This window comes from Tachypleus tridentatus, chromosome 9 (assembly GCF_004210375.1).
Source record: "Tachypleus tridentatus isolate NWPU-2018 chromosome 9, ASM421037v1, whole genome shotgun sequence".
In the NCBI taxonomy this organism is placed as follows: domain Eukaryota; kingdom Metazoa; phylum Arthropoda; class Merostomata; order Xiphosura; family Limulidae; genus Tachypleus; species Tachypleus tridentatus.
The window spans coordinates 114,128,854-114,141,682 of NC_134833.1; the positions used below are offsets into that span (position 1 = coordinate 114,128,854).

The 12,829-nt window shown below is 31.6% G+C and overlaps 1 protein-coding gene and 1 long non-coding RNA gene across 3 annotated transcripts in view; both read left to right on the forward strand.

The window, feature by feature from the left end:
• The first annotated feature begins 382 nt into the window (after window positions 1-382).
• Window positions 383-5,315, forward strand: LOC143226097 (uncharacterized). Its single transcript, XR_013014291.1, has 2 exons — window positions 383-465; window positions 4,809-5,315. It is a non-coding gene; the product is annotated as an uncharacterized LOC143226097 (long non-coding RNA).
• A 6,595-nt stretch (window positions 5,316-11,910) lies between these two features.
• puf (ubiquitinyl hydrolase 1 puf) overlaps window positions 11,911-12,829 on the forward strand; it is a 136,866-nt gene continuing 135,947 nt past the window's right edge. For both annotated transcript variants that reach the window (XM_076456603.1, XM_076456604.1), the window contains exon 1: window positions 11,911-12,652. In XM_076456603.1, coding sequence (XP_076312718.1) covers window positions 12,604-12,652 — 49 coding nt within the window. In that variant the 5' untranslated portion in view covers window positions 11,911-12,603. The remainder of the gene's footprint in view (window positions 12,653-12,829) is intronic.

Below are 12,829 nucleotides of genomic sequence, written 5' to 3' on the forward strand. Positions count from 1 at the left end.
AGTAGCTTTGTGCGAAATTACAAAACAAACAAACCTTTCTCGTTAAAAAGTGAACTTGTAATCTCCATGAGGCCAGCGAAGAATAGATCTAGCTAGCTTTCCCGTCAAGGGAAGTGTACCTATATATCAACATAGAATTATCAGGTAATTCCATAAGCAATATCCAAAAATTTAATACAGAAAGACTTTAGTAGAAATCTTTAGTAAATTATAAATTCTTTTAAACTACTGATCATGGCAACGCGACACAAAATGACTCCAGTTATCGTTTACGTTTTTCGTATTTTCGCTACTTGCATTATTGAGAATAGTATACGTCTACACCGATAATCTGCAAGTGTTAGCAAGGATCGAAAAACTCTCGATATACCGTCGTTACCGTCACGTCGATCTGGGAAAGTGACGTTGAAAGTTTATATAAGTTTTTCCTGCATAATCTGATAAGTTTTGCAGTCTTATTACATAGTAAGTATAACACCATAGATACTAAGAACGTTCATCGTGAGCACATTTTTAAAACAGTAAGATGAACATTACATTTGCACAGTTTTTGGCCAGTTTTCAACGAGAAATGGTGTTATTGATAAGGGCATAGCGTGAGTCACATGTGCCACTAGCTTAAGTTAAAGTGGTTAAAATTTGTTGTTACCGGTTCTGTATATATGAAGCCAACTAACTTTTTGACAGAGGTTTCATCGTTTTGCAGCAGTATGTTTTGGTTGAATTTCTTAATTGAAATGTTAACTTAAAGGTTATATTAAACTGTAAAGTGCAAGAAAATTTATTAACTGATCAAGGTCACCATTCACCCTTCATATGACCAGTTATCAAAATCAAAGTATAGCTTTTTACATTTACATACACATCCAACTAATTATCAGGTAAACTAGTAAACGAATTGTAAGAAATACTTTTGTTTAAGAACAAATTTATATTTTGGTTTTTAAAAATTATACTTATTAGTGTCACTTATAATATTAAACACTGTTTTTTTCAAAGTTTGTTCAACCTCACAAGAAGGACACCTAGAGCAAGATTATTCAAATTCCTAACAGTTTTGATTACCTAAATTAAATTCATATTTAGTAAAAAACTTTTAAAGATTGAGCCTGACCTAGTGGTTAGTATGGCTACCAGACTACGAGTGTTAGTGAGACATTGCATCTGTCCTTCTACTCAGAAATGATCTCTATACTTTAAGCCCATAGGTGCATAGTAAGAGCAGTTGCCAGATATTATTTATCAGACAAGGATAACCTAAGAGTTGGTGGTGCTGCTGCTGGTTACAAGCTGGCTTTCTTTTCATCTTATCAGTTACAAATTAGGGATGATCTGTTCAGATAGCTCTTGTGTAGCTTTTCAGAAAAGGCCATTTCTAAGCTGTAAGAATATTACAATTACATACTATTTTGAATGAGTCAACACAAGTCTCAGAAAAGGTAGTGATATCCCTCTTGGAACTCAAAGCTCAGTGTTTCTCTAAAGAATACAAATTACGTGTACCCCCTTTTACTTTATAACATTGTACTATGAATGAGGCATTTTCTTTACTTATAGCTTCATTGCTTGAATCTAAGTTCTGTGTGTGTTGCATTTGATAGTATTGTTGGTATATTTTGCATAGTTATGAACCAGCAACAGGAAAACATTGACAGTATTTGAAACCACACTGACATTCTTTGAACCATCTGATCAGTTACTGCCTGTAAAACTTTGTGAGATATTATAATATTGGCTTTTTCCTGTTTGTTGCTCAGGTCTTGATATTTTGTACCTTTCCTTCAAAAATCTGGAATGGCACAGGACATTCTTTGATGGTAATTAAAATTTGGACAGGAGTTCCTGTGATGATGTGCAATGTATCATTTGTCTTGTTTTCTTCTTGCACTGATATACTTTAAAGTTAACATAAGTTGTCTGTTTTTAGATCTGTGAAACATTCAAAGCAATATTCTGTGAAGTTACATGCTCCTATTACATTATTTTGTTTTGTGGACTTCTTTAAAGGACATAAAAATGATTTGATACGAATACTTTTGAACAAATATGAGATACTCCCGTAGAGGCCATAAACTGCAGAATGAATGATATTCTAAAGATATATGTTGAAGGTGTTCAATTACATGTTATTGCACTTAAATTGGTATTCAGTGATATTCTCATGTTAAGGGAAAACAAAATGTTAAACATGAAAGAAAACTTCATTTTTATGAAAAAATTAACAAATGCTCAGTTGTATAAATAAAAGTTCACAGTACTCACAAAATGAATTTCTATCACTGATGCTTGTAATCAGCTTTCCATCTGTCAGTTAAAACATCTACTTTTGTTAATACTTAAGTGTCTAAAGTTACAATATTTTAAGTACAAGGAAATAAAAGTCCATTACCATTGGCATTATTAACTGTATTGTCATAAATAGGCAATGTCTAAACTTTGACCCTTCCTAATAGTTCCTGTAACAAACTTTGTGTAAGAAATTTATTCTTTGCTGGAACATCAAATATTTTTGTCTAGAAATGACATTAATTCTTAGCAGGATATTATTTACAATTTGTCATAGAAAAAATTCATCTTTAACATTAGGTACTTTTGCTGCAGAAAGTGTTCATTTCTGATGGTGACATCAGTTATTTATTTATTTACAGAAAGTGTTCATATTTAGTAGTGACTTTTAGTGCTTATATTGGTATCTTTTCTTAAGTAGTGACTCTACAAGGGGTGTTGGTTTAGCCTACTTGTTGTTAAGTTTTGTTCTTAGCTGTTGGGAGAGATTCACAAATATTTAGGTTGTTGCAGATAAACGTGAGAATTTATTATGTTTGGATTGTTATGGTTGTAACTGTGGCTCCAGGGGCAGCTTGCTACCTCTTGCCCCTGACCATAAGACCTGTTTCCTTATTCTCTAAATTTTTCTCTTAGTTTATGTTTTTAAAACGTTTATTTTTTTATATACCAAAATTATTTGTATTTTGCTCTTTACACCTTATTTTCATTTAAATTTTCTACAAGCCATAAACTTTAATTTTGATGATAGTACCTTGACATGTTGACAGATGGCAGTGGAATGTTTGCTATTTTGAACTTGTTTATTGAACTTTTGAATTCAATAACAAGACATCCAGTGCCAGAAAGTTTGTGATATGAGAAGTAATTTAGAACCCTAACCTTCCAAACATTGTACTTGCTGAGAACTTTGAATTTACACACTTTTTATAGGTGCTGGAGCTTTGTTAGTTGAGCCCATATTGTTTACAATAATCGTACAAAATGTATTTATGTCACTTTTTTTTTTTAAGTATGCTAAACTAACATAATATAAAATAATTTCAACCCAGCCTTAATGGAGGGGGGAATCTAGCAAGACAAAAACTGAAGAAATCTACTTATTTTCACAAGCAATAATGATGTATTATCTCTTGTGATTTGTTTGCATAAATTTGGATGTTATATTCCCAATTTCTTATATGTAACACTTATTGTGAAGTCCTGTAGTTTAATAGAAATAAATATTTTTTCCATAAAAGCAGTATTTTTGTTTCTGAAGAAAATCATCTAAAGGCCAAATCCTTTATATGCAACTTTTTTTCAATCCTGCTGGTGAGAGTAAATTTTTGTGGAGTTTGCAATTTAGTTGTTTGAGTTATAAGAAATTCAAAAATACAAGTATTTTTGTCAGCTAATGATCATTTGATATTCTGTTTGTGTAGATTGTTTTGACAAAATTACTCAATATTTTAAAACATTAATTATTTTATAATTTTTAATGTCTTTCAGACAAAGTTTTGTATTTTATAAATAGTGATCTATGTATTAAATCTTGAACATTTAATTAAAATTCTAACACTTTTACAGCCATGCAAATCAGTATTAAAACTTTTTTCATACAAACTTTTTACCTTTTCCAACTTTTAAATAATATAAATATTAATCAGCTTTAGTCATTTTAATCTTGATATTTCCTTAAGTTATGTTAGTTCTTACTTAATTTGTAAGAATATTTTAATTTATCAAACTAAAGAAACAAATGTGATTTAGTGGAGAACAGTATAAGAAAATTAAACCACAAATCTTGTTTGTTCAGGACAAATAAACAAAAACTGGCCCAAAACAGTTTTGTGAACAAATATAAGAAGAACTTTTAAAAGCATTTACAACTTTCACTTCTAATAAACTGCTATTAGGTTTTATGAGCCTGTATCAAATTGGAGAATGATTGGCTCTTCCTTAGCTAATAGAAGGCCTCAACCATATTTACTGAGTTAGGAGTTGAGCAGCAACTATTATTTAGGTGTGACCAAATCTTAGATTGTAACAAGTATCAGATAATATAAGGTAGTCAAATGAAACCTGAAAATGTTATAAAGTTTTGTTGTTTAAATTGTAAAACACTTGTTATGATGAGTACAGCAATGAATTTGTTTTTTTAGATTAATAATTAATGTAATACTTGTAATATATATAAATCTAATTTATGTATTTCTATAAGTAAAACCTGTGTGATAGAGCTGACTTTATGTATTTCAGTGTAAAACATTAACATGAAAACTCAAAAGTATTTAGAATTATCAGAAAATAAATGGCATAGTCAAATAGAAATTGATGATGATGACATTCTAATGAATTTGAAAATAAAGATAGAAAAAAAGTTGTGTCAAAATAATGAATAGCTATGATGAAAATATATCTAAAGGTCCTTGCATTAAATACTGAATTATCATTGTGAAAACCATGTTTGGATCCTTCTTATTTTTTTAAAACATCTATTGATTTAGGCCAACAATAATTGTTCTGTATTCTACCAACAGGAAACACAAGTTTCAAGCTACAAGTGTTTTCCATAAGTCATGCTTCCTGCTATTCTGACTGCATTACGAGTATATGCACCATATATAACATTTCCATTTGCTTTATTAATTGGTTTTGTTGGCTACAACATTGAAGGTTTATTCTCAGACAAGCGTACTCCTTACAAGAAATTAAGTATTGAAGAGGAACGGGAAGAGAGGAGATTACATGATTTAGAAGGAAAGGATACAACATCAGTTGATAGTTTAAAAGCTCGAACATTTGTTCCTAAGACCATTTTTGGAAAAAATGTGTCACCATCCCTACAAGAGAAACATAACTGAAATAAGCTTAAAAACAGTTTTTAAATATTACTGCATCTCATGAAAAGTATAACGATAAATTGAATTTTTTCAACAGTAGCAAATCATGTAAATAGTTTTGACTATATGAGTATGTAACTGCTACTTCTTTTTTTTGTAGAGATTAGAGAAAGAAAATAAAAGCAGAAGATAGTTTGAAATTGTTATTCTTCATAATGTACTTTAGTTGATACTTCTCTGAATAATACTATTTTTTAAATATTTTTAAGTACATAAAACTAAGTTATTTTAAAGCATTTCTTATTATAATTAAAAATGACTCACTATTTTATATAAATAAAGATATAAATGCTTTTTCTTCATAAGTAATGTTTTTTAGGCATAAATTGTGTTGGTAAAGCATCATTTTCAGTTAGGAAATAACTACAGAAACTATTTCATGTAACTGCCACACTTGAAATGTTTTGTATCTCAAAATCAAATGAGGCAGTTAATCTTATTTGGAACTATAATTTATTTGCCCAAGACTTGTCTAAATAAGAAATTCATATGGAATGTTTCACAATGACCATGCAAAGTGATTATTCAGTATAAAATTCCTTTCTGTTTTTGATGCAGAACTAGATCAATTTATAAACTCATTTAAGATTTTTTTTTTAAATCTTAACTTTTAAAGCATAATAATGTGATATGGAATATGTTTTTGTCTTTTTGCCTTATTATCTTATTTCATAGTCCAGTCCACATAACAAAGAAAAAATTTGTTTATTTTCTCATTTAACGCTTGTACAAGCTTAAACACTGTCATACATTGTTGTATACGTATGTAACAGATGGCATACAAATTAAATCATTAAAAATATAACTTACTACACTGCTCCTTCCTGAATTATGGGGTTTCTTGAAGAATCCTAAAAAGGAAAAACAAATTATTTTTAATTTTGATTCCTTTTTAAAAGTATGCCTCTTTCGTTTAATTTCTTTCTTAAATTCCTATCACATTCTTCATGCCATCAGGAGAGTTGAAATACCAGTACAAGTTTTCTAACCAAAGGAAAAATTCACCAAAGCAAAAAAAAATTTAAAATGTTCAAATTATTACAACACTACAAAATATTTTTTATTTTATCGGCAATACCAAATTTACAAACGAAAATAAAATATTTTTGGGAATCACGGTAAAAAGAAAAAATAGTGGCTTGTATCAAGAAAGCAAAGTATTCAGGATTCTTTTTGACAGCATTCCTGATGTGTCTCACACTGATCAGATGTGCAAAGTAATCAGATACGACCGTATTGAATGTGAAAAAGCTGAAGTAAAGGAATCACTCTTGAGCTTCTTCCATATTGCCAGAAGATTGCTGCTGAGCTCATGAAGGATATCCTGAGTCATCTAGAGAGAGATGGACTAGACCTAAACCTGTGCCATGGATAAGGATATGACAACATTACAACTATGGCTGGGACTCGTGATGGTATTCATTAAAACATCAAAGGATTAATCCCAAGGCTTTGTTTTTGTCCTGTGCGAATCATTTTCTGAAACTCTGTGGAGTGCACTCACATGGATGCATTATTCATGCGTGACTTTTTTTGAACTTTGGAGAGAGTCTATTCTTCCTTTTCATTCTCACCTCATCAATGGAAAATGCTGACAGAGAATGTAGGCATGATACTCAAAAGATTACTTCAGACAAGATGGAGTGCTCATTATGACGCTGTGAATCCAGTAAAGGCAAATTTTGAAAAGCTGGTCTTGATTCTTGAAGTACTGTGCGACCCTAAAGAAAATCTGGACACAAGAGGATCAGCTCAGATTTTGCTGTCAGCTGTATGTGATTTCTCTTTTTTGAGTAACCTTTCTTTCGGATGTAAAATATTGTAAGAAATTAATCTCACACAAAAGTATTTGTAAACATTTTTGTTATCAGCCTTGAAAAGCGCATTGTGATGCTCCAAGCTCTAAAACTATTTCTTGAAAATCAGCGCAATGAAATTGTGGAGAGGGTCAGCCATTATGCAACTGCAAAGTCTGAGGAAATGGACATTTCTATGGAGATAAGAGGGAGAGCAAAGCTCCGAAAAGGATGCCAGAAAAGATGACGAAGGATGCTGGTCTCACATTTCTAGAGGAAGTGAAAAGGGCTTTGAATGTCTTGATTGCTTTCATCAAGAATTGGAGATTCATCTTAAGGCAATTGATCAAATTCTGTCAATATTCGCTGTTATTCAGCCAAACAATTTGGTTGTTGCAATAGAAAAAGAACTTCGGAAATATATTTCAAATTTGACTCATATTTTCGATGAATTCTCTGAAGAAGATATCAGTGTAGAAACTGAACGACTTCAGAGTAATTTGGAAGCTGCAAAGATCAGCGTTCAAAAGGCAAAGAAATGGACAGCATCGCAGTTTCTGGAGTTTATTGTGAAATGGGATTTTTGTAAATCTCTCCCAAGCTTGTGACTGTGTTTGAGATTCTTTTTGAGTGTCTGTGTCTATTGCTACATATGAAAGAAGTTTTCCATGTTTAAATTGATAAAAAATTTTTCACTCGAACATGAGTCAGACAAGATTGACAAACTTAGCTTTACTTTCAGTTGAACGTGAATATGCAAAGAAGGTGAATTTTGATGAGGTCATTGATCAGTTTGCAGAAATTAAGATTCGAAAGCAGACACTGTGATTTATTCTTATTTACCTTTGAAGAATAAGCTGAACGTTAAGACTGGATGTCCTGTGTTTTTTTGTGTAAAACAAAATGCAGTATTATCTGTTCACAGAATTTTTCTTATTTCCATTTTGCTTATGGCAGTTCTGTACTGTTTAAAATCTACTTGCAAATATAATGTATTTTTCTGTGTGTTTAAAGTTTAAAATTATTTATGGGAAGGATCCACCTCGTGTGCCAAATACTATAGGTGCTCCCTACTTTTAATTCCTCCTCAAATTCCTGTCACATTCTCCTTGGTCTCGCTTTAACTTTCTATCTCTTTCTTCTAATTTTTTCTCATGTTCTTCCTTGTCTTCTTTTAATTTCCCTTCTTTTTCTTCTAATTTTCTATCTCATTGTTTCTTGTATTCTTTCAGTTTTCTACGTAAGTAAGTTATTGCACATTATTATTTATAGGCTATCTGATAGAAGAATGCTCAGTCTATTTAATTGCTATTTTTGTTCATCTTTTTACTGTTTTATCTTGCAACAAACAAGAACATTTTACTCATAGCATGCCAACTCAATGAAATCCAGTTTCATTACAACATGATTTACGTTTTCATGGGGAAATACAAAACCTTTATTCTTCACATCCATGAGAATTCGTCCAACTTGAATATGTCAAAATGTTTGATTATCTTATTCCTCAATCACTGGATGAAGGTTTATTGCTAATAACTTTTGGCATGACTATTTCACTTCTCTGTAGTGCAATGACTGTCATTCCTGTTTACACTGATAGAGTAATTACCATATATAGTGAGAGCACAAGGATTTCTCAATCATATACAAGAGTTAAACTAGGCTCACATCCATGTCTATTTACAAAGCCAATTTTCAATATGCACCCTTCGTCAATGTTAGTGACAGTGGAAGTAGAAGAGAGGTAGAAGATGTGATAAAGCTGTTTCTTACTAAATCCTTTTCAATATATCAACTTTAATACTTTCCCACGTTTAGGTAAGGATTCAATCCAAGTATTTATTACTTAATCGATGCAACTTCGTATTGGTGGAATTGATCATGAATTTATAATAGCAAGCTTAAATGAGTGATCTGTGCAATAAATGTAGAAGGCCTTGCTTTGTAGATTTCGATTTTTTTTTTGGATACTATACCTTTCACCAGTCATTGTGGATGCTCCATCATATCATTGACCATGCAATTAATTTATAAACAATCCAACATCAGTCAATATCTTTGTAATTGCACATACGATATATGTTGCTCTGACCCACTATAGATTAAGATCAATAAGTTCTTTCCTGATTTCACATTTGTTATCTACAAAGCAGAGGCATATTGGTAAATATTCCACATTTTGAGAAAACACTTCGCGAGCGAGAACGGAGCAGAATTCAGCCTTTTTTTATTTTGTCATTAATTTTTCTCGGATTACATCCTATCCTATGACAATACTAACGTCAATTTGTAAACAGGGAGATGAATATGCAACATTTTTTGCTTTGATGATATAAATGTGGTCTTGTTATTTCATTATTTTCAGTACAATGTTTCAAGAAGATACGGCGGATTTACAGATACATATCTCTTTCAGTATCGATATTTATTCGAGTTAAATTTCTATTTAGAAATGTACATTTGTTATACTATTGTTACATCTGTATTGCGAAATTACCGCCTATTAACTAAAGCTATAGAAGATTTTCGAGTGTAAAAATTAACACTATATATGTGTGTAAGGAAACATCAGAGTTGCGTACATTAAAATTTCTGAAAACTCTCTCATTTCTATAAATGAACCCACGCGAATCACCAAGAGGCAGAAAATATTATTGGTTTGCTATAATTGGTGTACTATAAATCGCTGAACCTATACCTGTGATTAACACTTATTTATCAGATATTGACCAGGAACGTTTATAGGTTTTGAGCATTACAAACCGTTTAACTTTAGTAGATTAATGTTGGACACTAATAATTTTTATGAAAACATTACATAACTACATTAACAAAAAACTCGATGTGTGATCAACGTAGAACACAGACCTAAACTAGCTCCATATTGAGTGAATTGTATCTACATCAGTAAGTTAGTTAGTCATCACCATTAGATTCCATCAAGGAATATAGGGCCGCAATCGCTTGCGGATTCTTCAACAGGTGTTTAAGTGAGTAGGTTATTAGCCCACTGCACCGAGCCGTCCCTAATTTAGTAGTGTAAGACTAGAGGGAAGGCAGCTAGTCATCACCACACACCGCCAACTCTTGGGCTACTCTTTTACCAACGAATAGTGGGATTGACCGTAACATTATAACGCCCCCACGGCTGGGAGGGCGAGATTGTTTGGAGCGACGCGGGCGCGAACCCGCGACCCTCGGATTACGAGTCGCACGCCTTACGCGCTTGGCCATGCCAGGCCCTATCTACATCAGCTCAAGATAAATTTGCTCATCGTGAACTCTCGGTAAGGCAGCAAGGAAAATCGAGGCCAAATGAACAAAACATTTGTATATCATTCAATAGCGAATTACAGGAGAAAATCCCCATGTACAAAAAAAATATTCTAAAATATTTTTACTTTTTTCTTCTCAGATGTTTTTTTTTTTTTAAAGAGAGATGTTAACAATCGAATTAATTAAAATCGTGACGCATAAGATAGGATATACTATTATTCGATGCAACACATGGACCCAACCTTTATCCAAACGAACTAACACAAAATTCTGGTGATTTTGTTTTTGTGTGTGTTTTCTTATAGCGAAAGCCACATTGATCTATCTACTGAATCCGCAGATGGGAAGCGAACCGCTGTTTTTTAGCGTTGTAAATACGTAGACTTACCACTGTATCAGCGGGTGACGGTGACGTTTTGAAAAAAAAGTGTATTTAAACTTAACAGCTAACCAATGTGTATTGTAAAAAAAAGGACCTTGCATCATATAATTAGAGTTAGATTTTGCAAGATAAAAATAGATCTATTACAAACCATTCTTCAAATTTGAATAAGTGTGTAAATACTATTAGAAATGTGGATATTTCTAGAGAAGCATTTCATGTTTTATAAGACCATGTGGAAACTACTTGTATAGTCGTATTTTCTGTCATTTGGTTGTTGTGTAAAATAAATAATGTCGTGATTAAACTTTGTGAGTTGAACATTTTTCTGGGGAAGTATATTATAGAAATCAATTCTACAGTTTATTATTAAAAATCGGACTACAGATAATGAGTAGCGGTGCTGATGTTGAGTCTTTGGTTCAAACTCAAGTTAAGAAACTGAGTTTTGAAACATGTAGTGTTGATTTGTCAACACCTGCGGCTGCAAGTTCCTCACCCTGTTCATCGATTTTGATTAAATACTAGAAGAAATGGAGAGAAACATATGAATAGATATTTTTGTACATCCATAAGAAGGCAACTTTGTACTACTGCCGAGAAGTTTTGAAAAATGATTTAGATCTATAATATCGAACAAGTGGGGTTCTCATAACAGTTATGTTTACCAATTTTCGAAAAGCAACCAGGAATACTGGAAAGCTTGACAAACATTCTGAATCTGAGAAACATGCTTATGTTCCAGCAATGCTTAAACTTCTTGAAGAGGGTCTTAAAAACTGATCCATACTTTATTTATTTAACACTACAGGGAAGCAGTAGCTGTCTGCATCTGTGAGAACTGTCTATTTCTAATAAAAAACCACACACTACAAAATATGAACATTTGATTTCTCATCTTTTTATGCTACAACACCACTCTTTAGGGCAATTAATGGAAAATATGTGAGCAAAGCTAAAGTTACAGTCTGATGATCTTCATAGCTGAAGAAAATAGCTTTTAATCAGATCTCTTTTCCCTCATCTGTCATTTTATAATAATAGTTATGTAAAATAGCACTTGCTTGGTTTGCGCGAAATTTGTCATAAAGAATGAAATATAATGTAAATAAAACAAAAAATTGTCCAATATTTTATATTTTTCATCATTTCTTTGTGTTTTATAACTTATAATTTTCTAATTTTTGTAAGCTATTGACATTGAAATAAATGTTACGGTAAAACAGCTTATAACTAAATAAGATAATATTGAAAAGTATTCGAAAAGCATATAAATAATTATCATGAGTTATAGGTTCTCTGATAGATGAATGTTTTTAATGAGGTGGCACTACTAAAAATCTTATGGTGCAGGTAATGGTGGCTGCGATAAGTGGTAAAATAGTATTTAATAGGTTTATGTTGGTATCTTTCTGTGATAAATTTAACCATTTGGAATTTTTAGTGAAAAATTACATAGCTTCAGAAGTAGTTGAAAGAAAAATAGCAACCTAACTTGCATTAGTTTTGAGATAGTAGAAAAATGCTAAGTTTAAATAAGTTACTCCTGGCTATATAATGCCAATGGGAAAAATTCTCTTTGTGGATTTGGCGTGCTTGCCAAGCCTGACTAGTTGACTATCAGAGAGTATTGACGTGATCTTTTCAAAAATAAATATATGCCTAGGAAGCAGTAGTTTTCTTATGTTGTTTCCTGTTCAACTAAAATGTACTGTAACCTTATCATATAGTTAATTACAAGTAGAATCTGTGCCTGCAGCTGTGACTGAGGTGACTGCTGAATCTTCGTCTACAGCTCCTGTCTTTAGACTTTACTTCAACTTAAAACTAGTACCTTCTGCAAATTATATAAAACCTCGGTATTGCACGAAATATATAATTCTATATTTTAAACTTTAGGTTAACTTTTAAAATTAAATTTCAATCATTGCATCGTATCTACTCAACATAATATACAGCTTTGAAGACTGTTGAAAACATGTCAGTATGTGATATTTGTTCAGAGGTGTTGGATCTTTTGGACAAATGTAAGTAAAGTTTGATTTATTTGCAACATTAAGTTTTATCTATGTACAGTTGTTGAGTGAAAACTTTTATTAAGTAAAAGACTAATATTTAAATAATTATTTACTAATAAAAGCTGTTTTATGAAGTTCCATTTTATTTTCTTGAATATCACTGAATTTTAAAGAAACTTGTTTTAA